Raw genomic sequence first — 22968 nt, 5'->3', positions numbered from 1 at the left:
GTATTTATGCTGAGCTGTAAATAATATTTCACGTCTGCCATTATGTGTTTACTTACTCTGCTAGTGTATGAACTTATGTAATACTCACTCCATTAAAATTTAAAGCATAGGATAGCAAATCTATTTCATATCTATAGTGCATTGCAGCTGATCAGTTTGCTCACATGGCAATCCATTTCCACTCGATCGGACGCTGAAACCTCAGGTAGTCTCTCTCGAGCTACCACTCAAGTGGATTAAGTAATTATGGACGAGCGTAATGCTAAATTCCTTAAACCTATAGGACACCATGAGCTGCTCTGTCTCATCTAACATAAGGGTACCTATGGTCGCATTCACGCCTCCAACTCATAACCTCAATATGTGTGTTCTGTTACACACTACACCAAATAATGGCCAGCTCCAACCTTATAAATATTTCAAAGACGTGTTCCTCACGTCTCAACCACAAACACTGTTCAATTCTATTACACTGCCATTCCTTGCTACACAAGGTGAGTTTGTTCTTACAACGTATCTGCATATTTTTCATAACACTAAGCACTCTCTCTTACTATTTATTAGTTAGCTCTAATGCATACACTAGGTTTCACTGTCATTTCAGATCTTGCTTATAAACGAACTTGTACACTCCTGGAAATTGAAATAAGAACACCGTGAATTCATTGTCCCAGGAAGGGGAAACTTTATTGACACATTCCTGGGGTCAGATACATCACATGATCACACTGACAGAACCACAGGCACATAGACAAAGGCAACAGAGCATGCACAATGTCGGCACTAGTACAGTGTATATCCACCTTTCGCAGCAATGCAGGCTGCTATTCTCCCATGGAGACGATCGTAGAGATGCTGGATGTAGTCCTGTGGAACGGCTTGCCATGCCATTTCCACCTGGCGCCTCAGTTGGACCAGCTTTCGTGCTGGACGTGCAGACCGCGTGAGACGACGCTTCATCCAGTCCCAAACATGCTCAATGGGGGACAGATCCGGAGATCTTGCTGGCCAGGGTAGTTGACTTACACCTTCTAGAGCACGTTGGGTGGCACGGGATACATGCGGACGTGCATTGTCCTGTTGGAACAGCAAGTTCCCTGGCCGGTCTAGTAATGGTAGAACGATGGGTTCGATGACGGTTTGGATGTGCCGTGCACTATTCAGTGTCCCCTCGACGATCACCAGTGGTGTACGGCCAGTGTAGGCGATCACTCCCCACACCATGATGCCGGGTGTTGGCCCTGTGTGCCTCGGTCGTATGCAGTCCTGATTGTGGCGCTCACCTGCACGGCGCCAAACACGCATACGACCATCATTGGCACCAAGGCAGAAGCGACTCTCATCGCTGAAGACGACACGTCTCCATTCGTCCCTCCATTCACGCCTGTCGCGACACCACTGGAGGCGGGCTGCACGATGTTGGGGCGTGAGCGGAAGACGGCCTAACGGTGTGCGGGACCGTAGCCCAGCTTCATGGAGACGGTTGCGAATGGTCCTCGCCGATACCCCAGGAGCAACAGTGTCCCTAATTTGCTGGGAAGTGGCGGTGCGGTCCCCTACGGCACTGCGTAGGATCCTACGATCTTGGCGTGCATCCGTGCGTCGCTGCGGTCCGGTCCCAGGTCGACGGGCACGTGCACCTTCCGCCGACCACCGGCGACAACATCGATGTACTGTGGAGACCTCACGCCCCACGTGTTGAGCAATTCGGCGGTACGTCCACCCGGCCTCCCGCATGCCCACTATACGCCCTCGCTCAAAGTCCGTCAACTGCACATACGGTTCACGTCCACGCTGTCGTGGCATGCTACCAGTGTTAAAGACTGCGATGGAGCTCCGTATGCCACGGCAAACTGGCTGACACTGATGGCGGCGGTGCACAAATGCTGCGCAGCTAGCGCCATTCGACGGCCAACACCGCGGTTCCTGGTGAGTCCGCTGTGCCGTGCGTGTGATCATTGCTTGTACAGCCCTCTCGCAGTGTCCAGAGCAAGTATGGTGGGTCTGACACACCGGTGTCAATGTGTTCTTTTTTCCATTTCCAGGAGTGTATATCTTTTTTAAATTACTGTTGGTGGACCATTTCAAATAAAATAACATTTTGTACTTACAATATTACCATGGTTCTATACATACTTGTTACTCAAATACATTTGTATCTTAATTACGTCATCCTTCTCTGCTGTTTACGACACTGTTAGGTTTGTCACATTAGGTATTTTCTTCACTAATCGGTGGATAGAATGGTTACAGAACTCGTGGCTTGATAGCCATGCTGGAAAATTTTTGTATTGCAAAGTAAGGAGTCGAAATTTTTATAGATACGAAAGATGAAGAATGAGTGAGACCTGAAATGGAAAGAAGATCTCACACAGCTGGGACTGCACAGCTGCCACACTGTGTAGAGGTTACAGAACAACCTCCTCCCTACAGAAGTCATTCACTTAATTTAGTTCCTTCTGCATGACGTGTGGCGTTGCCAGCGCAGTGTACCAGAATTACTGATGCGACGTGGCGTGTTGAACTGCAGACGGCACTCCAACGGCTGCTGTGTGTTTGTGTGGCCCGCAACTGCAGGCGCGGATCCGGTCGCTCCGACGGATGACTGCGGTGGGGCGAAACTGCCTTCTCTCGATGCCGGCAGTGCCGCTAGACTCAGTGCCAGCTCCGTCAATCCAGATGCGTTGTTAATCCAATTGCGTTGTCCACATTCACACGTAACACTATCACTGTTTTACTACTCGGTTGCGTGTCGCATTTCACTCCCGAATCCCAATATTTTAAAATCACTTTCACTTTTATTCAGTTTTTTCCCAGCCGATGCACCAGTTGTGGGGCGGCAGGTGGCATTTGTTGTGTCTTAAAATGTACCTATTATTTATGTTGTTGTTTTGCCGTTCTGAACACTGGCTCCCTAACTACAATATTGGCAACCAGAATGTGATTAGCAAAACGTGAAGCCTGTACTTAGAATCCCTAGTGCCCACTTCATCTGAGAAATACACTTATAGCTACAGCTTATACCTCTGAGGAATTAGGAGATTGTCTGGGATTCATAATCAAAAACAATCGTGAAAAAAGTTTCTCTGTATTCTGAAAGTCACAGATGAAAAAAGAAAAGAATCCACACAACCTGACTAACAGAGCAGTTCAGAGTCTAATGCGCTAATGCAGCTATAACAGTCCAAATTAAAAGTTCAAATGAATGCTCGCCATAATATGATGATAATGTTCATCAAACGCCACGCTAAATAATGGTAGAATGTATGTCCCGCGGTGGCATGTGAAAAAACGACATACGCAAACTGAAGATAGATAATTAGAGTCATCCCAGAATTAACACTTCACTCGAAAATGATTTCATGTTACGCGTATCCCGAGTAACTTAATACGGCACCCGAGGCTGTTTATAGCAATGATACCGACGCGACGCGACTCCCAACACAGATGGTGTGTTATTCAGCATCTGGAGAGAACTGGGGCCTTGCCTTCTCGCGCAGCGTTCTTATATATAACGCCGCGATGCGGACGGCTAAGGGAACGCCTGATCAAATCGGCTCTCCCGACTAGCCGCTGGGTTAGTAATGCACCACTTTAAGTCATTGTATAAATCATAGCTCCTTTTGCTGATGGCCGATGAAGCTCTCAATTTAAATGTGCATTCAGCACACAGGTAAGTAATCATAATAAAGGTCTGACGTGGCTAAGTAAAATATTTTGGGCGAGAGAATTAATTTAATTACACTACACGCAGTAGACGAGCTGTGAGCTTGCCCTTTGGAGATACGCTATCGCTATAGTTATATAGTTATTCAATTGAAACTTCTCACATCTTTATGTTTGTAGCGGATGTCCATTCTACTTAAATATAAACATCCTAGCCTTATTTATTAGCCTACTTAAACTATCTTGCTTCCTTAATTCTTAAGACAAAACCAGAAAATATTGTATTTTAACTAGAATCTTAATTTGTGTGATCCAAAGTACTGTCTCTATTAAATTATTATGAAAAAGGAATCTAAATATAAATTTTTAAGTCTCTAGCTCTTTTCTGTTGCGCCAATGATTTTTACAGAAAAACGTTACAAAATTTTGAAAATGGTTAAAGTTATCGAACTGATATTCAACACATATTAATTTAGTATTACTCCTGACATGCTAGAACCGTTTCAGGTTATTTACTTGATTCTTAAAGTATTGCGCAACATTTATGACGTCAGAGCTAATTACAGCGGACGCGGCTGGCACACAATGGAAAGACTGATGTGAATTTATTACGGCGTGAGTAGGCTGCTTCCCTACAAACGCCGTAGCTCGTTCTACATAGGACGCGACTGCATATGCTGGGAATGAAGAATAGACAGGTGAAAATGTACAGGTATACACTGAAGTGATGTAAGTTATGTGATAGGGATATGCACATACGTGGATGGCGGTAGTATCGCGTACACAAGGTATAAAAGGGCAGTGCATTTGCGGAGCTGTAATTTGTACTCACGTGAAAAGGTTTCCGGTATGATGTTAGTCGCACAACGGAAATTTAGAGACATTCAGCGATGAATGGTTATTGGAGTTAGACGCATGAGAGATACCATTTCGGATGCCATTTCGGAAATCGTTAGGGAATTCAATATTCATTGTTGTACATTATCAAGAGTTTGACGAGAATACCACATTTTAGGCAGTTCCTCTCACCACCTACAAAGGGAAAGCCGACGGCCTTCGCTTAGTGACCGAGAGCAGTGGCGTTTGCGGAGAGTTGTCAATGGTAACAGACAAGAAAACTGCTTGGAACAAACACAGAAGTCAATCTGGGACGTACGACGAACGTATCTATAAGGAGAGCGCCGCACAGTTTAACGGTAATGGGCTATCCCAACAGACGACTGTGAAGAGTGCCCTTGGTAACAGCACAACACAGCCTGCACCACCTCTCCTGTGCTTGTGCCCATGTCGGTTGGACCCTGTTCGACGAGGGAATCGTGGCCTGCTCAGATTTGTCCCGATTTCGGTTGGTAAGAGCTAATAAGAGATTCAGACGCTGAACCCACGAAGCAATGTACCCACGTTGTCAACAAGGCATTATTCAGGCTGACGGAGGATCCTCAATGTTTAGGGCTGTGTTTACATGAAATTTACTCAATCCTCTGGTCCACCTGAACCGATCATTGACTGGAAATGGTTATGTTTGGATACTTGCACTGCATTTGCTGCTATTCATGGACTTCATGTTCCCAAACAGCGATGGAGTTTTTATCCATCCATGTCACCGGGAAACAACTGTTCTCGATTGGTTCGATGAACATTCTGGATAATTTGAGCAAATTATATTTCCACCCAGATCGCTCGACATGAATTCCATCGAACATTTGTGGGACATATTCTGGAGGTCACTTTGTGTACAAAATCCTGCACTGAGAACTTCTTTGCTATTATGGACGGCTATAGAGACATTTTAACGTCCTTTCCGAATTTTAATACACTGCGCGTTGATCTTGGCCTGCCATGTACTTTGGATGCCATTTTAGCGGATGACCCAGGAGCAGCTGCTCGCCTTCTTCGTTTTATCCACTTGACAAACCTGTCTAAGGACATTTGATTATGCTGTCTTCATTTAATACCTTGCATGTTAATATGTCTTTTATAGTGTTGTCCCTTTTAGTTGCTGTTTTAACCTTGTGCCTCGCAGTGCATTCCTACCTTAGTCTGGGCGCTAATGACCATTGTAGCTGTGCGCCCTAAAACCACAAAAAAAAAACACTTCTGTAGTGGATTTCCTACTAGCTGACACGTCGATCTGCTGGCCTACGTTGGGGAAAAGGAGGTCCAACACATTATTAGGAGCTATCGCGTGACTCTTGCCACCTCTGTACGAAATAATAATGATTTTTTTAAACTGAGAATTAAGTCATTCTTGCTAACCCTGGTACTAAGAAAATTAATTTTCTTAACTATAACTTAACTATAGTATAGCCCAGTACTTAGCCATATCTGTAACTTTTACTTTAGGAGTGGTCGGTTTCCTGACCGATTAAAGTACTCAGTAGTGAAGCCACTTTATAAAAAGGGAGACAGGGACAATGTTGACAATTATAGACCTATTTCTATGCCATCGGTGTTCGCTAAAGTTATCGAGAAGTTTGTATAAAAAGGTTACTTGAGCATTTAAATTCACATAATTTGCTGTCAAACGTTCAGTTTGGTTTTACAATTGGTTTAACAACTGAAAATGCTATATTCTCTTTTATCTGTGAGGTTCTGGACGGATTAAATAAGAGGTTGCGAACGCTAGGTGTTATCTTTGATTTAACGAAGGCTTTTGACTGTGTTGACCACAAAATATTACTGCAGAAGTTGGACCATTATGGCGTAAGGGGGGTAGCTTACAATTGGTTCGCCTCTTACTTTAAGAACAGAAAGCAGAAGGTAATTCTCCGCAATATTGAGAGTGGTAGTGATGTTCAGTCCCAATGGGGCACTGTTAAGTGGGGCGTTCCCCAAGGGTCGGTGCTGGGGCCACTGCTGTTTCTAATTTATATAAATGATATGCCTTCTAGTATTACAGGTGATTCAAAGATATTTCTGTTTGCTGATGACACCAGCTTGGTAGTGAAGGATCTTGTGTGTAATATTGAAACAGTATCAAATAATGTGGTTCCCGACATAAGTTCGTAGCTTGTGGAAAATAATTTGATGCCAAATCAAAGTAAGTCTCAGTTTTTACAGTTTCTAACTCACAATTCAACAAGAACCGATATTTTTATCAGACAGAATGGGAATATTATAAGCGAGACGGAACAGTTCAAGTTCCTAGGCGTTCGGATAGATAGTAATCTGTTGTGGAAAGCCCATGTTCAGGATCTTGTTCAGAAACTGAATGCTGCTTTATTTACCATTAGAACAGTATCTGAAATAAGTGACATTTCAACACGACAAGTAGTCTACTTCGCATATTTTCATACGCTTATGTCGTATGGTATAATTTTTTGGGATAATTCTTCTGATTCAAGAAGTGTATTTTTCGCTCAAAAACGGGCTGTTCGAGCTATATGTGGTGTAAGTTCGAGAACCTCTTGCCGACCCCTATTCAATAGTCTGGGAGTTCTGACATTGCCATCACAGTATATATTTTCTTTCATGTCGTTTGTTGTTAGCAATATTAGCCTATTCCCAAGAGTTAGCAGCTTTCACTCAGTTAATACTAGGCAGAAATCCAATCTGCATGTGGAATGCACTTCCTTGACTCTTGTGCAGAAGGGAGTGCAGTATTCTGCTGCATACATTTTCAATAAGCTACCACAAGAACTCAAAAATCTTAGCAGTAGCCCAAACTCATTTAAGTCTAAACTGAAGAATTTCCTCTTGGCTCACTCTTTCTATTCTGTGGAGGAGCTCCTGGAAGAGCTAAAAAATTAAGCAAATTCCAGTGTTACATTGTTGATTTTCTTTTATTTAAATTTACGACTTGTCACCTGAATATGTTTTTTTATATTTCATTTTTTCTGTCTCTAATATCGTGTTATAATTTCATGTATTGACTCGTTCCATGACTATGGAGACTTCTCCTTAATTTTTTCCCACGGAACAATAAATAAAAAATAAATAAAAGTGAAGTACATACATATGACACAGAAAAATTGTATCACACTTCTAACTAACGTTTCATATGATAGCTAGAGATGAAAGTTATGACGCGGGGAGCATGCACATGACTTACTATTTACCTCAAACTATTTACTGCTTCGAGCAGGTCTGCGCACGTACTGACGCAGTACTCTCTGGTATTGCTGGCTGGTGGTGTGGGCGTCAATCCCTTCCTGACGGTGGTGGCGCAGGGCGCGGTCCAGCTGCCCTCTGTCTGCGCCGTCCACGTGTGCGCGGCGCGCTTCGGCCGCCGATGGACCGGTGTGGGCTGCGCTCTGCTGGCAGGGGTCACCTGCGCGGCCGCCTTCTGCATGCTGAGGGGTAAGCCGTGTAGACTGTAAACTATCCTCTGGAAGCTCTGTTGTGTAGTGTAGTATTTCTCCCACGTTGTATGACATTCTGCGTTCCCTTCCTGTAGCTTGGCTGTTCTTTTGCAATCGTTGAAGCCACTCTATAACATATCATACTTTATCGGAACCATAGCTTAAACTCATTCAATACGATATGCTTAGAACTGCGATTCTGTTAGTCTTGGTCTGGTGTCGTAAAGCGCATGTTCTTAAACCTGTAACCAACACAAATTCAAGGAAGGAGTTCACTTCAGTGCTGTCTCTGATGCGTTGTATCCCACCCTGCTTTCTGGATGTATCAATCATTGAATTCATGCACTGATTAAGGAAAGTGATATGGATGAAATAGATTGACGGTACCACAATGAGCCCAGTGGGAAAAGCTCAAATATCGGTTGGTAGTAAAAATTGGCTGGTTCAAATGGCTCTGAGCACTATGGGACTCAACATCTTAGGTCATAAGTCCCCTAAAACTTAGAACTACTTAAACCTAACTAACCTAAGGACATCACACACACCCATGCCCGAGGCAGGATTCGAACCTGCGGCCGTAGCAGTCCCGCGGTTCCGGACTGCAGCGCCAGAACCGCTAGACCACCGCGGCCGGCTGGTTGGTAGTCGATATATGTTGTTCACTAATTGTCAACATGTACGTTTACATTCTGACTGAAATCTAATGAAATCGTATTTATCATCAGATTTCACAAACTGAAAAACTATCGGCAGTAGAAAGAAAGTGACAAAATGAATACCTGCTTTAAACGCCCTGCTAAACCCGCAGGACAGGACAGGTAGTTGGAATTGTGGAAGGGGGCCAAAATGAGCGGCTGTCAGTTACACTCGGACTCATATACCTTAATTTTTTTGGCCAAAATTTACAAAAAAATCCTTGAACTTAGTTATCGGCTGAATAGGCCACATTACTTGACGCCTTAAGGGCACAACCACTTTATTTGTTTTTTAAAAATCGACTAAAGACATTAACCCTAAATTCGGACGCCAAAGTGAGAATTTAGAGGGCAGAAGGCCTCACGTTATGTAAGTTCTACATTCGGGCTAAAGACCCAAAATCTAACACTTGAAAAGCAAGAGCCTTAGTTTAAATACCGCAGAAGGCCCATGATTTAAGACTCAAGGTAAAATTAAATAAAAGAAACACAAGGCAGAAGGCATCTTCAATTAGGCTGAAGGCCCCAAGCAGTCCGATGCTCGAAAGACAAAGAGCCTTAATATAGAAACGTCTGATGGCCCCATGACTTAAAACTCAAGGTAAAATAAATTTAAGCAACAAAACCTTATCTTAAATTAGGTTTAAGGCGCCAGACAATCTAATACTTGACAAGAAACGAAACCTTAATTTTAAAACGGCTGAAGGCCATGACTTAAAACAGCACTAAAAACATTCAACTTTAATTCAAAGCCGTCTGCTACGACCCATACAAATACACACAACAGAAAATAATAAAAGGCAGTGCAACTAACGCCGCACAGATGTTTTGAGGGTCGGCCATAACATGAAATACTAACCATCACTTAGGTGAGACAGCCACTCGGCCCAACCATTCTCGATCAGACGACAGCCCAACCAACAGACAGTCACTGGACCCTCCGACAAGTTAGCTTGCACTCCACCCTACCAGCACACAACCGTGAGTTCAATGCAAAACGTAAAAGTCAAGGACACCCACAACCAAGCATACATTAAGCTGTCAAACTACACACCGTGCTGGACAGCGGCTACACGGTGAGGAGAGAACAGTGCCTGAATTTACGTCTGCGGCCGGGTCAGGTAACCGGAATGTTAACGGCCACAGGGCAGAAAATTCCGCTGGTGCACTTCAATTGTAAATAACCAAATACAGTTAGACTCCACTGGACGGTGGCTAACTTGAACACACTCGTTGTTGCTTGCGGGAATGTTCCAAGAGCCAACAACGAGAACCAGACAGAACAATCTGAACAGATAACTGGAACGCTAACGGCCACAAGGCAGAAAATTCCGCTGGTGCACTTCAATTTCAAATAACCTTATACGCTTAGACTCCACAGGACAGTGGCTAAATCTCCGCCAACTCGAACACACACGTAGTTGCTCTCGGGAATGTTCTACATCTACATTCTACATTTATACTCCGCAAGCCACCCAACGGTGTGTGGCGGAGGGCACTTTACGTGCCACTGTCATTATCTCCCTTTCCTGTTCCAGTCGCGTATGGTTCGCGGGAAGAACGACTGTCTGAAAGCCTCTGTGCGCGCTCTAATCTCTCTAATTTTACATTCGTGATCTCCTCGGGAGGTATAAGTAGGGGGAAGCAATATATTCGATACCTCATCCAGAAACGCACCCTCTCGAAACCTGGCGAGCAAGCTACACCGCGATGCAGAGCGCCTCTCTTGCAGAGTCTGCCACTTGAGTTTGTTAAACATCTCCGTAACGCTATCACGGTTACCAAATAACCCTGTGACGAAACGCGCCGCTCTTCTTTGGATCTTCTCTATCTCCTCCGTCAACCCGATCTGGCACGGATCCCACACTGATGAGCAATACTCAAGTATAGGTCGAACGAGTGTTTAGTAAGCCACCTCCTTTGTTGATGGACTACATTTTCTAAGGACTCTCCCAATGAATCTCAACCTGGTACCCGCCTTACCAACAATTAATTTTATATGATCATTCCACTTCAAATCGTTCCGCACGCATACTCCCAGATATTTTACAGAAGTAACTGCTACCAGTGTTTGTTCCGCTATCATATAATCATACAATAAAGGATCCTTCTTTCTATGTATTCGCAATACATTACATTTGTCTATGTTAAGGGTCAGTTGCCACTCCCTGCACCAAGTGCCTATCCGCTGCAGATCTTCCTGCATTTCGCTACAATTTTCTAATGCTGCAACTTCTCTGTATACTACAGCATCATCCGCGAAAAGCCGCATGGAACTTCCGACACTATCTACTAGGTCATTTATATATATTGTGAAAAGCAATGGTCCCATAACACTCCCCTGTGGCACGCCAGAGGTTACTTTAACGTCTGTAGATGTCTCTCCATTGAGAACAACATGCTGTGTTCTGTTTGCTAAAAACTCTTCAATCCAGCCACACAGCTGGTCTGATATTCCGTAGGCTCTTACTTTGTTTATCAGACGACAGTGCGGAACTGTATCGAACGCCTTCCGGAAGTCAAGGAAAATGGCATCTACCTGGGAGCCTGTATCTAATATTTTCTGGGTTTCATGAACAAATAATGCGAGTTGGGTTTCACACGATCGCTGTTTCCGGAATCCATGTTGATTCCTACATAGTAGAATCTGAGTTTCCAAAAACGACATGATACTCGAGCAAAAGACATGTTCTAAAATTCTACAACAGATCGACGTCAGAGAGATAGGTCTATAGTTTTGCGCATCTGCTCGACGACCCTTCTTGAAGACTGGGACTACCTGTGCTCTTTTCCAATCATTTGGAACCTTCTGTTCCTCTAGAGACTTGCGGTACACGGCTGTTAGAAGGGGGGCAAGTTCTTTCGCGTACTCTGTGTAGAATCGAATTGGTATCCCGTCAGGTCCAGTGGACTTTCCTCTGTTGAGTGATTCCAGTTGCTTTTCTATTCCTTGGACACTTATTTCAATGTCAGCCATTTTTTCGTTGGTGCGAGGATTTAGAGAAGGAACTGCAGTGCGGTCTTCCTCTGTGAAACAGCTTTGGAAAAAGGTGTTTAGTATTTCAGCTTTACGCTTGTCATCCTCTGTTTCAATGCCATCATCATCCCAGAGTGTCTGGACATGATGTTTCGAGCCACTTACTGATTTAACGTAAGACCAGAACTTCCTAGGATTTTCTGTCAAGTCGGTACCTAGTATTTTACTTTCGAATTCACTGAACGCTTCACGCATAGCCCTCCTTACGCTAACTTTGACATCGTTTAGCTTCTGTTTGTCTGAGAGGTTTTGGCTGCGTTTAAACTTGGAGTGAAGCTCTCTTTGCTTTCGCAGTAGTTTCCTAACTTTGTTGTTGTACCACGGTGGGTTTTTCCCGTCCCTCACAGTTTTGCTCGGCACGTACCTGTCTAAAACGCATTTAACGGTTGCCTTGAACTTTTTCCATAAACACTCAACATTGTCAGTGTCGGAACAGAAATTTTCGTTTTGATCTGTTAGGTAGTCTGAAATCTGCCTTCTATTACTCTTGCTAAACAGATAAACCTTCCTCCCTTTTTTTTATATTCCTATTAACTTCCATATTCAGGGATGCTGCAACGGCCTTATGATCACTGATTCCCTGTTCTGCACTTACAGAGTCGAAAAGTTCGGGTCTGTTTGTTATCAGTAGGTCCAAGATGTTATCTCCACGAGTCGGTTCTCTGTTTAATTGCTCGAGGTAATTTTCGGATAGTGCACTCAGTATAATGTCACTCGATGCTCTGTCCACCAGCCAATAACGAGAACCAGACGGCGCAAACTGAACAGACTTGCCTTTTTGATAAATTCAATCCAAACTCAGCTTTCGTGTCCTGGGTCGGTAAGCCACAGACCTCGTAGCAATCGGAACAGCCCCACACACTCTGACACTGCGTAGAGACCGCCAGCGTGCCCGGCCAAACTACGCCACGCGGAAATTTCCTCGCTGCTCCACGCCAACTGACCGACTGCTCGCACACAGCACAGCTGGAAACTATAGGCACCACACCAAAGATAATACAAGGTATTAATATCGATAAACACCGCTGCTGTTTCTCATGGAGAGAGAGATCAACAGCATAATCGCAATAACTGCAGCTAACCAAACACAGAATAGGAACCAAGGTGTAAACCAACGCATAGCATTAGCCCAAAATGGCTCATTTCTGGTAGTCAAACACTTACAGATCGATCTGAACATGAGATTGACAACTCCAGCAATTAGAAGCTCAGAATTTCTTAAGTAATATTTTATTCACTACACAAATATCCCAATTATGTCTTCAGTTCAAAATGGCTCTGAGCACTATGGGACTTAACATCTGTGGCCATCAGTCCCCTACAACTTAGAACTACTTAAACCTAACTAACCTAAGGACATCACAGAAATCCATGCACGAGGCAGGATTCGAACCTGCGACCGTAGCAGTCGCGCGGTTCCAGACTGTAGCGCCACACCGGCTTTGTCTTCAGATCCAAATGTACTGATATTTCAATTATTTTGTAGACACTCTGCAGGTGGCACATCCTGTGTAATAACAATGGCATTATACAGTGAGGTATAGTCCTGCAGGTGTTGTGGAGAAAATCTTAGTTGTGGAAAGTGGCTGAGGTTTGTGTGGGTGTAGTTGCTCAAGAAATTTTAAACACATTTGTTAATGACATAATGCAACAAAGAAGTGAGCATAGGAAAATTATTATACAAGAAAGGTGACCAGCACCTAATCCAAGAAATACACGTTACGCCAGGCTTGTCAGATGCAGGTCCATCACGTCGATAAATTATCTGAAAGGAATCTTTGTCCATCATTCAAATTGTTCAGCCTATAACAGACAAGATTTCATCTGACAAAAAAAAAATACACATTACCTTAATATATAACAAAATAATGCAACCTAGTAAAATTCTTGCTCCTCAGACAGACTTAGATTTACAATAACACAGAACACTGACGGCAATAAGCAACTCTCCCGCTGAAAACGAGCTGCAGTTAATGCTAGGCAAAGCAGAATAGCTGAATAGACACCATTCCACTAATTAACAACAAACAATAGACGATAGCGAATTAGAACACATGGAGACAGCCTACTCTTATATTTACAAAAGGACCACAAAAATTGGACCAGTAATTCGAACTAGGCCTGCTGTTATGTATCGGAAAATAAGTCAGTTAAACAAATTCGAAAAAAAGTGAGGTACGCTCTGTGATACAGTTCACCTAGAATCTTTTACTGAAACGTATTTTCCATTGCAGTAATAGGCATTGCAGTGGCCCCGTCTTAATGATTACACAACAGTAACACACAAACGCTGAAACAGAACCAGACACAGTCGTCTGCACATCGCTGTTCTTTTTTTCCAACCACAGCCAGTACACCACTCCTTTAGCGTAACACTGATAAAGAGCTCATGGGACATTTCAGCTTGTGTCTCGTCAGCACCACTTTCCCTGGTGCGAGAACAGGAGTTGATGCCTCGTATTTTAATAAGTCCCATCTGACTCTGGCCCATACTTTTTTACTTTTTTGTTTCACTTGCCACTTTCTTTCAGTCTATTATCAACATAAAAGAAGAGACTGAATGTTGCACATGGATTGGCATGAATATATAACACGTATTATTTGGGTACTTTCCAATGTGTTAGTTGTAACCTTGTGATATTTTAGAGTGAAAAAATGGGACTTAGAATACGTACATAGTGAAATGTCCTAACAGAGGAAAGAAAAGCTCTACGTGCTATCATTTAGCCATCTGGTGGACAGATATCTGTTTACCCGAATCCAGAAAGTATCGGCAACTGGTCCATTACCCTTTTCTGGACTTCACTACATCACACAGCAATACACTAAACAACATTACAATACACTACTCTACTTGGTATCAGAGCCTAGCTGCATATCTGTCTGTATGGTTAGCCCCAGGTGCACTGATATACACTCCTGGAAATGGAAAAAAGAACACATTGACACCGGTGTGTCAGACCCACCATACTTGCTCCGGACACTGCGAGAGGGCTGTACAAGCAATGATCACACGCACGGCACAGCGGACACACCAGGAACCGCGGTGTTGGCCGTCGAATGGCGCTAGCTGCGCAGCATTTGTGCACCGCCGCCGTCAGTGTCAGCCAGTTTGCCGTGGCATACGGAGCTCCATCGCAGTCTTTAACACTGGTAGCATGCCGCGACAGCGTGGACGTGAACCGTATGTGCAGTTGACGGACTTTGAGCGAGGGCGTACAGTGGGCATGCGGGAGGCCGGGTGGACGTACCGCCGAATTGCTCAACACGTGGGGCGTGAGGTCTCCACAGTACATCGATGTTGTCGCCAGTGGTCGGCGGAAGGTGCACGTGCCCGTCGACCTGGGACCGTACCGCAGCGACGCACGGATGCACGCCAAGACCGTGGGATCCTACGCAGTGCCATAGGGGACCGCACCGCCACTTCCCAGCAAATTAGGGACACTGTTGCTCCTGGGGTATCGGCGAGGACCATTCGCAACCGTCTCCATGAAGCTGGGCTACGGTCCCTCACACCGTTAGGCCGTCTTCCGCTCACGCCCCAACATCGTGCAGCCCGCCTCCAGTGGTGTCGCGACAGGCGTCAATGGAGGGACGAATGGAGACGTGTCGTCTTCAGCGATGAGAGCCGCTTCTGCCTTGGTGCCAATGATGGTCGTATGCGTGTTTGGCGCCGTGCAGGTGAGCGCCACAATCAGGACTGCATACGACCGAGGCACACAGGGCCAACACCCGGCATCATGGTGTAGGGAGCGATCTCCTACACTGTCGTACACCACTGGTGATCGTCGAGGGGACACTGAATAGTGCACGGTACATCCAAACCGTCATCGAACCCATCGTTCTACCATTCCTAGACCGGCAAGGGAACTTGCTGTTCCAACAGGACAATGCACGTCCGCATGTATCCCGTGCCACCCAACGTGCTCTAGAAGGTGTAAGTCAACTACCCTGGCCAGCAAGATCTCCGGATCTGTCCCCCATTGTACATGTTTGGGACTGGATGAAGCGTCGTCTCACGCGTCTGCACGTCCAGCACGAACGCTGGTCCAACTGAGGCGCCAGGTGGAAATGGCATGGCAAGCCGTTCCACAGGACTACATCCAGCATCTCTACGATCGTCTCCATGGGAGAATAGCAGCCTGCATTGCTGCGAAAGGTGGATATACACTGTACTAGTGCCGACATTGTGCATGCTCTGTTGCCTGTGTCTATGTGCCTGTGGTTCTGTCAGTGTGATCATGTGATGTATCTGACCCCAGGAATGTGTCAATAAAGTTTCCCCTTCCTGGGACAATGAATTCACGGTGTTCTTATTTCAATTTCCAGGAGTGTATGATTCACAGGGGCTGTACTGCTGAACCATATAAGGCGCAGAGATTGCGAGATGGCTTCAGGGTCTCACGAAGTCCTTCCTGGTCTTTCCAAAGGCCAGTCTTCTCACTGCTTCCTGAACATTAAGTGGATGTCAGGCGGTGGCGTGTCTCATCATAATGTTTGGTCTACTCTTCGTTTTCTCCCAGCCATGTAGGCTTGTAGTTCATTATTATTTTATACGTCTGCGAGGTCAGGTTGTGCCACAGTTCGTTATTCCTTATTATATAACGAAGAGCTAAAGAAACTTGTACACCTGCCTAATATTGTGTAGGGCCCCTACGAGCTGGCAGAAGTGCCGCAACATTATGTGGCATGGACTTGAAAATGTCTCAAGTAGTGCCGAGAAAACGCATTAGGACAACAGACAGGGGAAAATGGACTGCAGAAGATCTACTAGAGGCAGTCAAACTAGTCGAAGAGGAAGGTTATGCCAAAAGCAAAGCATCTCCAAAGAAAAATATGCCAGAACGACCATTAAGAGAAGACTTGCTATGCACCATTTCAAGAAAGTAGGGTGTGGACTATCGTCATACTTGGCTGAAGAAGCAGAAAAGAAATTAGTTGCCTATATAAAGAAACTGCAACCCTGTGGCTTTGCTCCCAAAACGTCAGACGTCAGGCAAATAGCTTTCAATTTAGCTGAGCAGATGGGAATGAGAAACAAATTCAACAAGGAAAAGAAACTTGCAGGGAAAGATTGGTTTCTCTCACTTTTAGAACGCAATGAGGGCTTAAGCATCAGAAAAGCGCGAGGGCTTTCTGTAGCCAGAGCGATTGGAATGAACAGAGACGAAGTCAATTCTCATTTTGATCTATTAACACAAACGTTGACCGAAAATGGGCTTTTGGATTAACTAGGTAGTATGTACAACGTAGACAAAACTGGTCTACAGTTAAACAATGAGCATGGGAAGGTTGTTTGGGCAAAAGGAAGTAGAGATGATCATGTCATTACTTCTGCTGAAGAGGAGAGACAATAACAGTTATTGCATGCTGTGATAGCGACGGAAATTTCTTATCACCTTACTGCATTTACAAAGGAGTGAATAAAAGACAAGACGCTGAAGACAACATGCCTCCAGGACCAGTTGTTGTTATGAGGAGAGAATCTGCTTATGTCAACTGATATTTTCATGAATTGGTTCAAAAACCATTTCCTTCCTAGAAAAGCGCCTGGCCCTGCTCTGTTTCTGTCAGATTGCAATGACTCTCTAATGAATTGTGTCAACCTCTTGGATATAGCTGTTGAAAATGAAGTGTCGATAATTTGTTTGTCTAGCCACACGACACACCTTCTACAGCCAGTAGACCGATCATTTTTCAAGCCGCTGAAATCCTACTTTAAAGAGGTTTGTCATTCATGGATTGTAGGTAATGCAAGCAGAGACAGGAGAATTACAAGGCTGCACTTTGGAGAGTTGCTCTTCAAAGCATGGACTCGTGCTGCCACTGTCCAGATTGGTGTATCCGGATTTCGAGCTAATCGAATTATCCCGTTTGACAGAGCAGTAATTCCAAACCATGCCTTTGTTTCTGACATTAATAATACTGAAACACCAACTACTGTACATTTCTCTAATAATCTGACTCCAGATGACCCATCAACATCAAGGTCTGAAACAAATGTGTTAAGAGAACACCGTCCTACCTGCAAACCTTGCACAAATTTGGCTACTCGTCGACCAACTGATCAAGGCAGCTGCTGGTAGATGACAACTCAGTGACACCTCATGGAAAGACTCCATCACAATTGCTGGAAAAGGTTTCACCTGTTCCTATACTGCCTCAGAGAAATCAATCCTAAAGAAAGCAATCAGCAACAAATATAACATCCGACGACTTTATAGCAACGAAAAGAAAGAAAATGACTGAAAGAAACAAGAAAGGAATAGCTCTTGCCCACAAAAGTGTATCAGCTAAAAGAAATCAAATCCCTAACACCAGAGGGAGAGAACCGCAAAAGAAGCGCCTGTCTGAGGACTCAGTTTCAGAAGATGATGATGATTTTCCCCACACGGTAGTTCCTCCGATGAATTAAGTTTCGAAGAAAATAAATGTTTAGAGTGCCTTGAACTTCAACAAGAAACAACGTCTACCTCTGACTGGATTCAGTGTGTAGGATGTTCTAGCTGTCTTCATGAATCGTGCACTCTCTATGAGAACATGTAAAATGTGTCGTTTGTCTGGCCGACTTATAAATAAACCTGAAAAACAAAAATTAAAGTGAATGTCATTTTCAATGTATTTTGCCATTGGCCATCTGTCCCTCCCTTTTCCGGCATCTTGCCGCCACATACTAATTAATTTAAATTTACAATCCTTTGTACATCATAACAAATTTCCTTTGTTATAAAGTTTTCTGTAATGCGATGGTATCTATAATAAAATACAATGTTCAGACCATCAATCTTGCCAAATTTTATTGGGATTTAAGTGTTTATGTATTGATAAAGTCAATTTGAAAATAATGTGCTGCTGCTGTCCCGCCTTTACGTTACAGTCTGTAGCCCTACTACCATACAAACATATAAACAGGCTACATACATACTGAGCCGTGCGCGTTGTCTTCTCTACCAGAGTAAAGCCTCTCTGGTTATCGATGGTTGCCCTTAGTTTATTCTTCTGATTAGAGATGCTGGTCTGAGGGTCTTTGACGGGAAGACTGTTTAATCGCGCGTGGCGTGTCGGTTGCTCTCGAATCCTTGTAGCTTTTTCCGTCGTGGTGCGAAGAAACTCCGCGAAGTGGCGGGCCACGCCCCTGTTAGCAGAGTGAGAGAGCGAGCGCACGGTGCATTGAGGGGTGTGTTGTCCGCTGTGCTTGTGTGGAGCCGGTGTGGTCGCCGAGTACGAGTCCGATGAGAGCGCTGTAATCGAGTCTGAGCGACCAATTTTCACTGTGTTCACTTCTTTTGTTGGTTTGGAGGCTACGCGGCTGTTTAAAACATTTATGCGTCCCACAGCCTGGTTACAGTACAAGTACGAGTACAGTTGCGCTATTATATGCTGTTTTGGTAAGGGATTGCACTACTGAACGTATATGTTATGTAACAGGTTGGTATTTTAAGTGATTTGATAATACCATTTTCCCAAATTTCACTATTTAAGTTTATTTCGCCCCTTAAGAAAAATCGTAAATTCAGTTGGCTATAATTTAGTACGAAGTTCATGTTTTAAAAAAACCTACAATGTTCTATTGTTGCTGGTTTGCTGTACTTTACATATGTTGTGCTTCAAAGGGAGTTCCTCTTTACTCAACCATTACGTAAACATTATCTATGTGGAAGATCACTGAACTGTTTATAATTCTGGTCCGGTAAAGTGGGCTGTGGTTGTTGCTTCTCGTAAACCGAGGAGGTGTTAGTGACTAGCTGTCGACTTACTGACAGCTTGTGGAGTACGAGTAACTGGCTCAAACTGTTTGCACTGCTTCTGATGCGGAATTGTTTCATAAAATCGAGCGCTGTTGTTCGTAGTAGCCAAATAGTTGCTTCTTACTTGAAGTGTCTGGAAACCACTCAGACTGTTGATTTGTTAAGCTATTATGAGAGGGAGCAATCATCTTTTGGCTTAATTTAGAGACAGTTAAATTAAACGTTAAAATTAATTTGGATATGGGGCTTTAATAACAAGGAATAATTCAAATAATTATAATTGCTTTTCATTGCGAAGATTCTGTGTGTGTGGAGGGGGAGGGAGGCGAAAGAGGGTGTTTCCGTATGTTTGTTGTCGTTATTAAATATGTTAATTAAGCGCTGTGTCTCCCTGGCTATGAATGGCGCTATCAGGTCTACGTTACAGATGTTACAAGCTACTCTAAGCAGAAGCCCCAAGAAACGGACTATTTTGAGGAAAAAGGCCAGCATGTTCACCGAAGGACCTATTGTTGGTAAAACAATATTATGGCACCACAGTCAACCCCCCCCCCCCCCCCACAAAGTTGTCAGCGGACTCGCAAAAAATGTATCTGTTGTTTAATTGATTGTCTTGAGTAGTTTCTCGAGCCAACCGCTTGCTAATTGTTGAGTTGTAATTATTTGTTTTAAGGACAAAAAGGCATACTTAAAGATTCTTGGGATTCTTTTTACACATTGTTTATATTCTGTATTACTCTACTGTAAGCAGTCGTATTTGTAAAGCTAACAATGTTCCTCAATGCTGGTTATCAGAGTTAGCTTAAAGTTTTCAGAACTGACCTTCTGTGTTCTGAAGACACATGCAATAAATCTGTTTTCAAGTATGTTTGTAAAATGGATTTGCACCTTACCATTCCCCTCCAGTTTCTGCTATTTAAGTTAGGAGGGAACAGGTTGTTTCTTATACTTGTGTTTTCCCAGTACCAGATGCCTTGGCATAATCTATTAATGCGTGCTTTTATTTCCTAATTCGATACGGCTCTTGTGCTCAGTACGTCCTGTAACTTATCACAGCCATTGTTCACCTCTTTTGCTTAGTGCTGTGTCTAGAGGTAGAAAACCCAATATCACCAGCGGCGCCTCAGTTGGTGTTGTTTTTATATCCGCCTGTCTGGCGCAAGTGTGCACTTCTCTGTGCTCGCCGTAGAGCCTATGCTGTCCTCACTTTTCTGGATGTGTGAGCCTAACACCCGACCAGCAGCACACAATAGTAAGCAAGATTGCTTTTTGGTATGTTCTTCTGCCACTTAGTGGCAGCTAAATAGTTTTTCGGCCTATTGTTGCTATGTTATTTGGAATTTTAATGCCTCTATGCTAGACAATTTGTGCATGAATATTTTGCTTTTCTTCGATGTTAATTCCAAGATACCTAAATACTGCTTTTCTTTTCCAGCGTTGGTCAATTATTCGGATTTCGGGATTTGTCATTCTTGATAATGTTCATTTTAGTAACACACAATAGCAAGTGAGATGGCTTTTTGGTATGTTCTTCTGCCACTTAGTGGCAGCTAAATAGTTTTTCGGCCTATTGTTGCTATGTTATTTGGAATTTTAATGCCTCTATGCTAGACAATTTGTGCATGAATATTTTGCTTTTCTTCGATGTTAATTCCAAGATACCTAAATACTGCTTTTCTTTTCCAGCGTTGGTCAATTATTCGGAATTCGGGATTTGTCATTCTTGATAATGTTCATTTTAGTAACACATTGAAACGTCCCCTTAAAAAAATTATACATGACTGTGCTTAAACTGATAGACAATATTTTTTAGCGCAACGCAATCTGACTTTCAGAAATCCCTACAAAGGAATGGCCCTGACTAACATTAACCTGTACCTTTCACAAATCACTTACCTCACAAAAATCTTCGTTACTCAAGCTACTGCAATACAGAGAGCGCCACTACTGCCAGCTAAATAAAAGATTCAAACTACAGAAGGAACTAACTACAGATAGGTATAGTTAGCAATTGAAAGATGTTAATAGAGAACAAACAATGTATTTACCTTAACAGTCATAATATATATATTAGTTCATGACATCCAGTGTTACAAATTTCAAAACTCCGCCATTTCTCTCCCCACATCCACCACTGCTGGCGGCTCACCTCCAACTGCGCAACGCTACGCGCTGTCCAGTTCCAGCTGCCCAACACTACAATGGCAGACAACAATGCAAAGCAGCCACAGACTGCACACAGCACAGCCAGTGATTTTCAAACAGAGCGCTACGTAACGTTGCCAATAAGAAAACATAAACAGCCTCCTTACATAGCCTACTTACATAGCCCCCATGCTCCCCACAAAAAATTTTACAAATTGTTTTGGGCAGTGGCCAATTATGATTTGATAAAATTTTTCATAATTACAATAACGAAGATATCAAATGCACACACTTATTGATACAATGTTGGTCAAAAGCTAAAATTTTCTCACAGTTTATAAAGACCGTCCTGATCACTCATCACAGTAAAACTGCCGTTTCTTTTCTCAAAGTCTGAGCAGTAAAAGACAATGCACGCAGAAGTAGTGGATTTCCATGCAGTCTTGAAGAAATGGTATTGTCATTCCAACGGAAAGGCAGTGCTGACTCTTGACATACTGACAGGTAATGGGCCACAACACAGCAAACCCACAGCAGAGTCATTCGAAGTTGATGAATATTGGTAGGTAGGTCATCACAGAGTAGACCCGATTGTGGTATTGGTGGGTCACCAGAGGTGCAGACCCACTGCAGTCCTTGTACAAATAATGGTATTGGTGGGTCATCAAAGGTGTAGACCCACTGTAGTCCTTGTAGAAATAATGGTATTGGTGGGTCATCAAAGATGCAGACCCACTGTAGTCCTTGTAGAGATGGCCAGCAGCCATGTGTTGTGACTGTGCAGGTGCACAATCACCATTGAAGAGTCTTGCGGATAATATAGCAAGTCCATAACCACCACTTGTGCACTCACAAAGTTTTTGGAATTGTCCTTAGAACCAGCAATGCTGTTATCCAGTCCCTTGCTGAATAAATACACACGTGGAAACACTATCAGTCCCTACTTCTCACATATTGTCCAAATACTATGACCAACAGAAACGTGTGCAGTGAAATGTAACTTACAAGGTACTTAATTTGATGAACTGGTGACAATTACAATTTTATAACATAAAAATACAATAACAAAGGTACAAAATACATCATTAAAGAACATAACAATACAGATAACATTTGTAGTACAGGCTTTTCAAAAGAATAGAAATAACATATACATCAGTGTTACAGGAATTATGACATGAGTACATACATAAAAGATCAGAATAACTTTCGAAACATCAACTTCAAAAATGAGCATTATAACAAAACAGAATAAATAATGTCTAAGCATATTTACAAGGTAAATATATTATTAATGCCAATCTTAACTGAGGATAACTCCTCATCATAGTGAACGTAGCTTAGTATTAGAAGAAGAAAAAATTCTATGAAACTAC

General features: G+C 43.4%; 1 protein-coding gene across 1 annotated transcript in view; it reads left to right on the top strand.

The window, feature by feature from the left end:
• LOC126176542 (solute carrier family 22 member 7-like) overlaps positions 1-22968 on the top strand; it is a 193807-nt gene that overhangs the window by 131046 nt on the left and 39793 nt on the right. The window contains exon 7 of the mRNA XM_049923699.1: positions 7751-7965. Within this exon, the coding sequence (XP_049779656.1) occupies positions 7751-7965 (215 nt within the window). The remainder of the gene's footprint in view (positions 1-7750; positions 7966-22968) is intronic.

The sequence above is a fragment of the Schistocerca cancellata genome, chromosome 3 (assembly GCF_023864275.1).
Source record: "Schistocerca cancellata isolate TAMUIC-IGC-003103 chromosome 3, iqSchCanc2.1, whole genome shotgun sequence".
In the NCBI taxonomy this organism is placed as follows: domain Eukaryota; kingdom Metazoa; phylum Arthropoda; class Insecta; order Orthoptera; family Acrididae; genus Schistocerca; species Schistocerca cancellata.
This window is presented reverse-complemented; position numbering and strand designations above follow the sequence as displayed.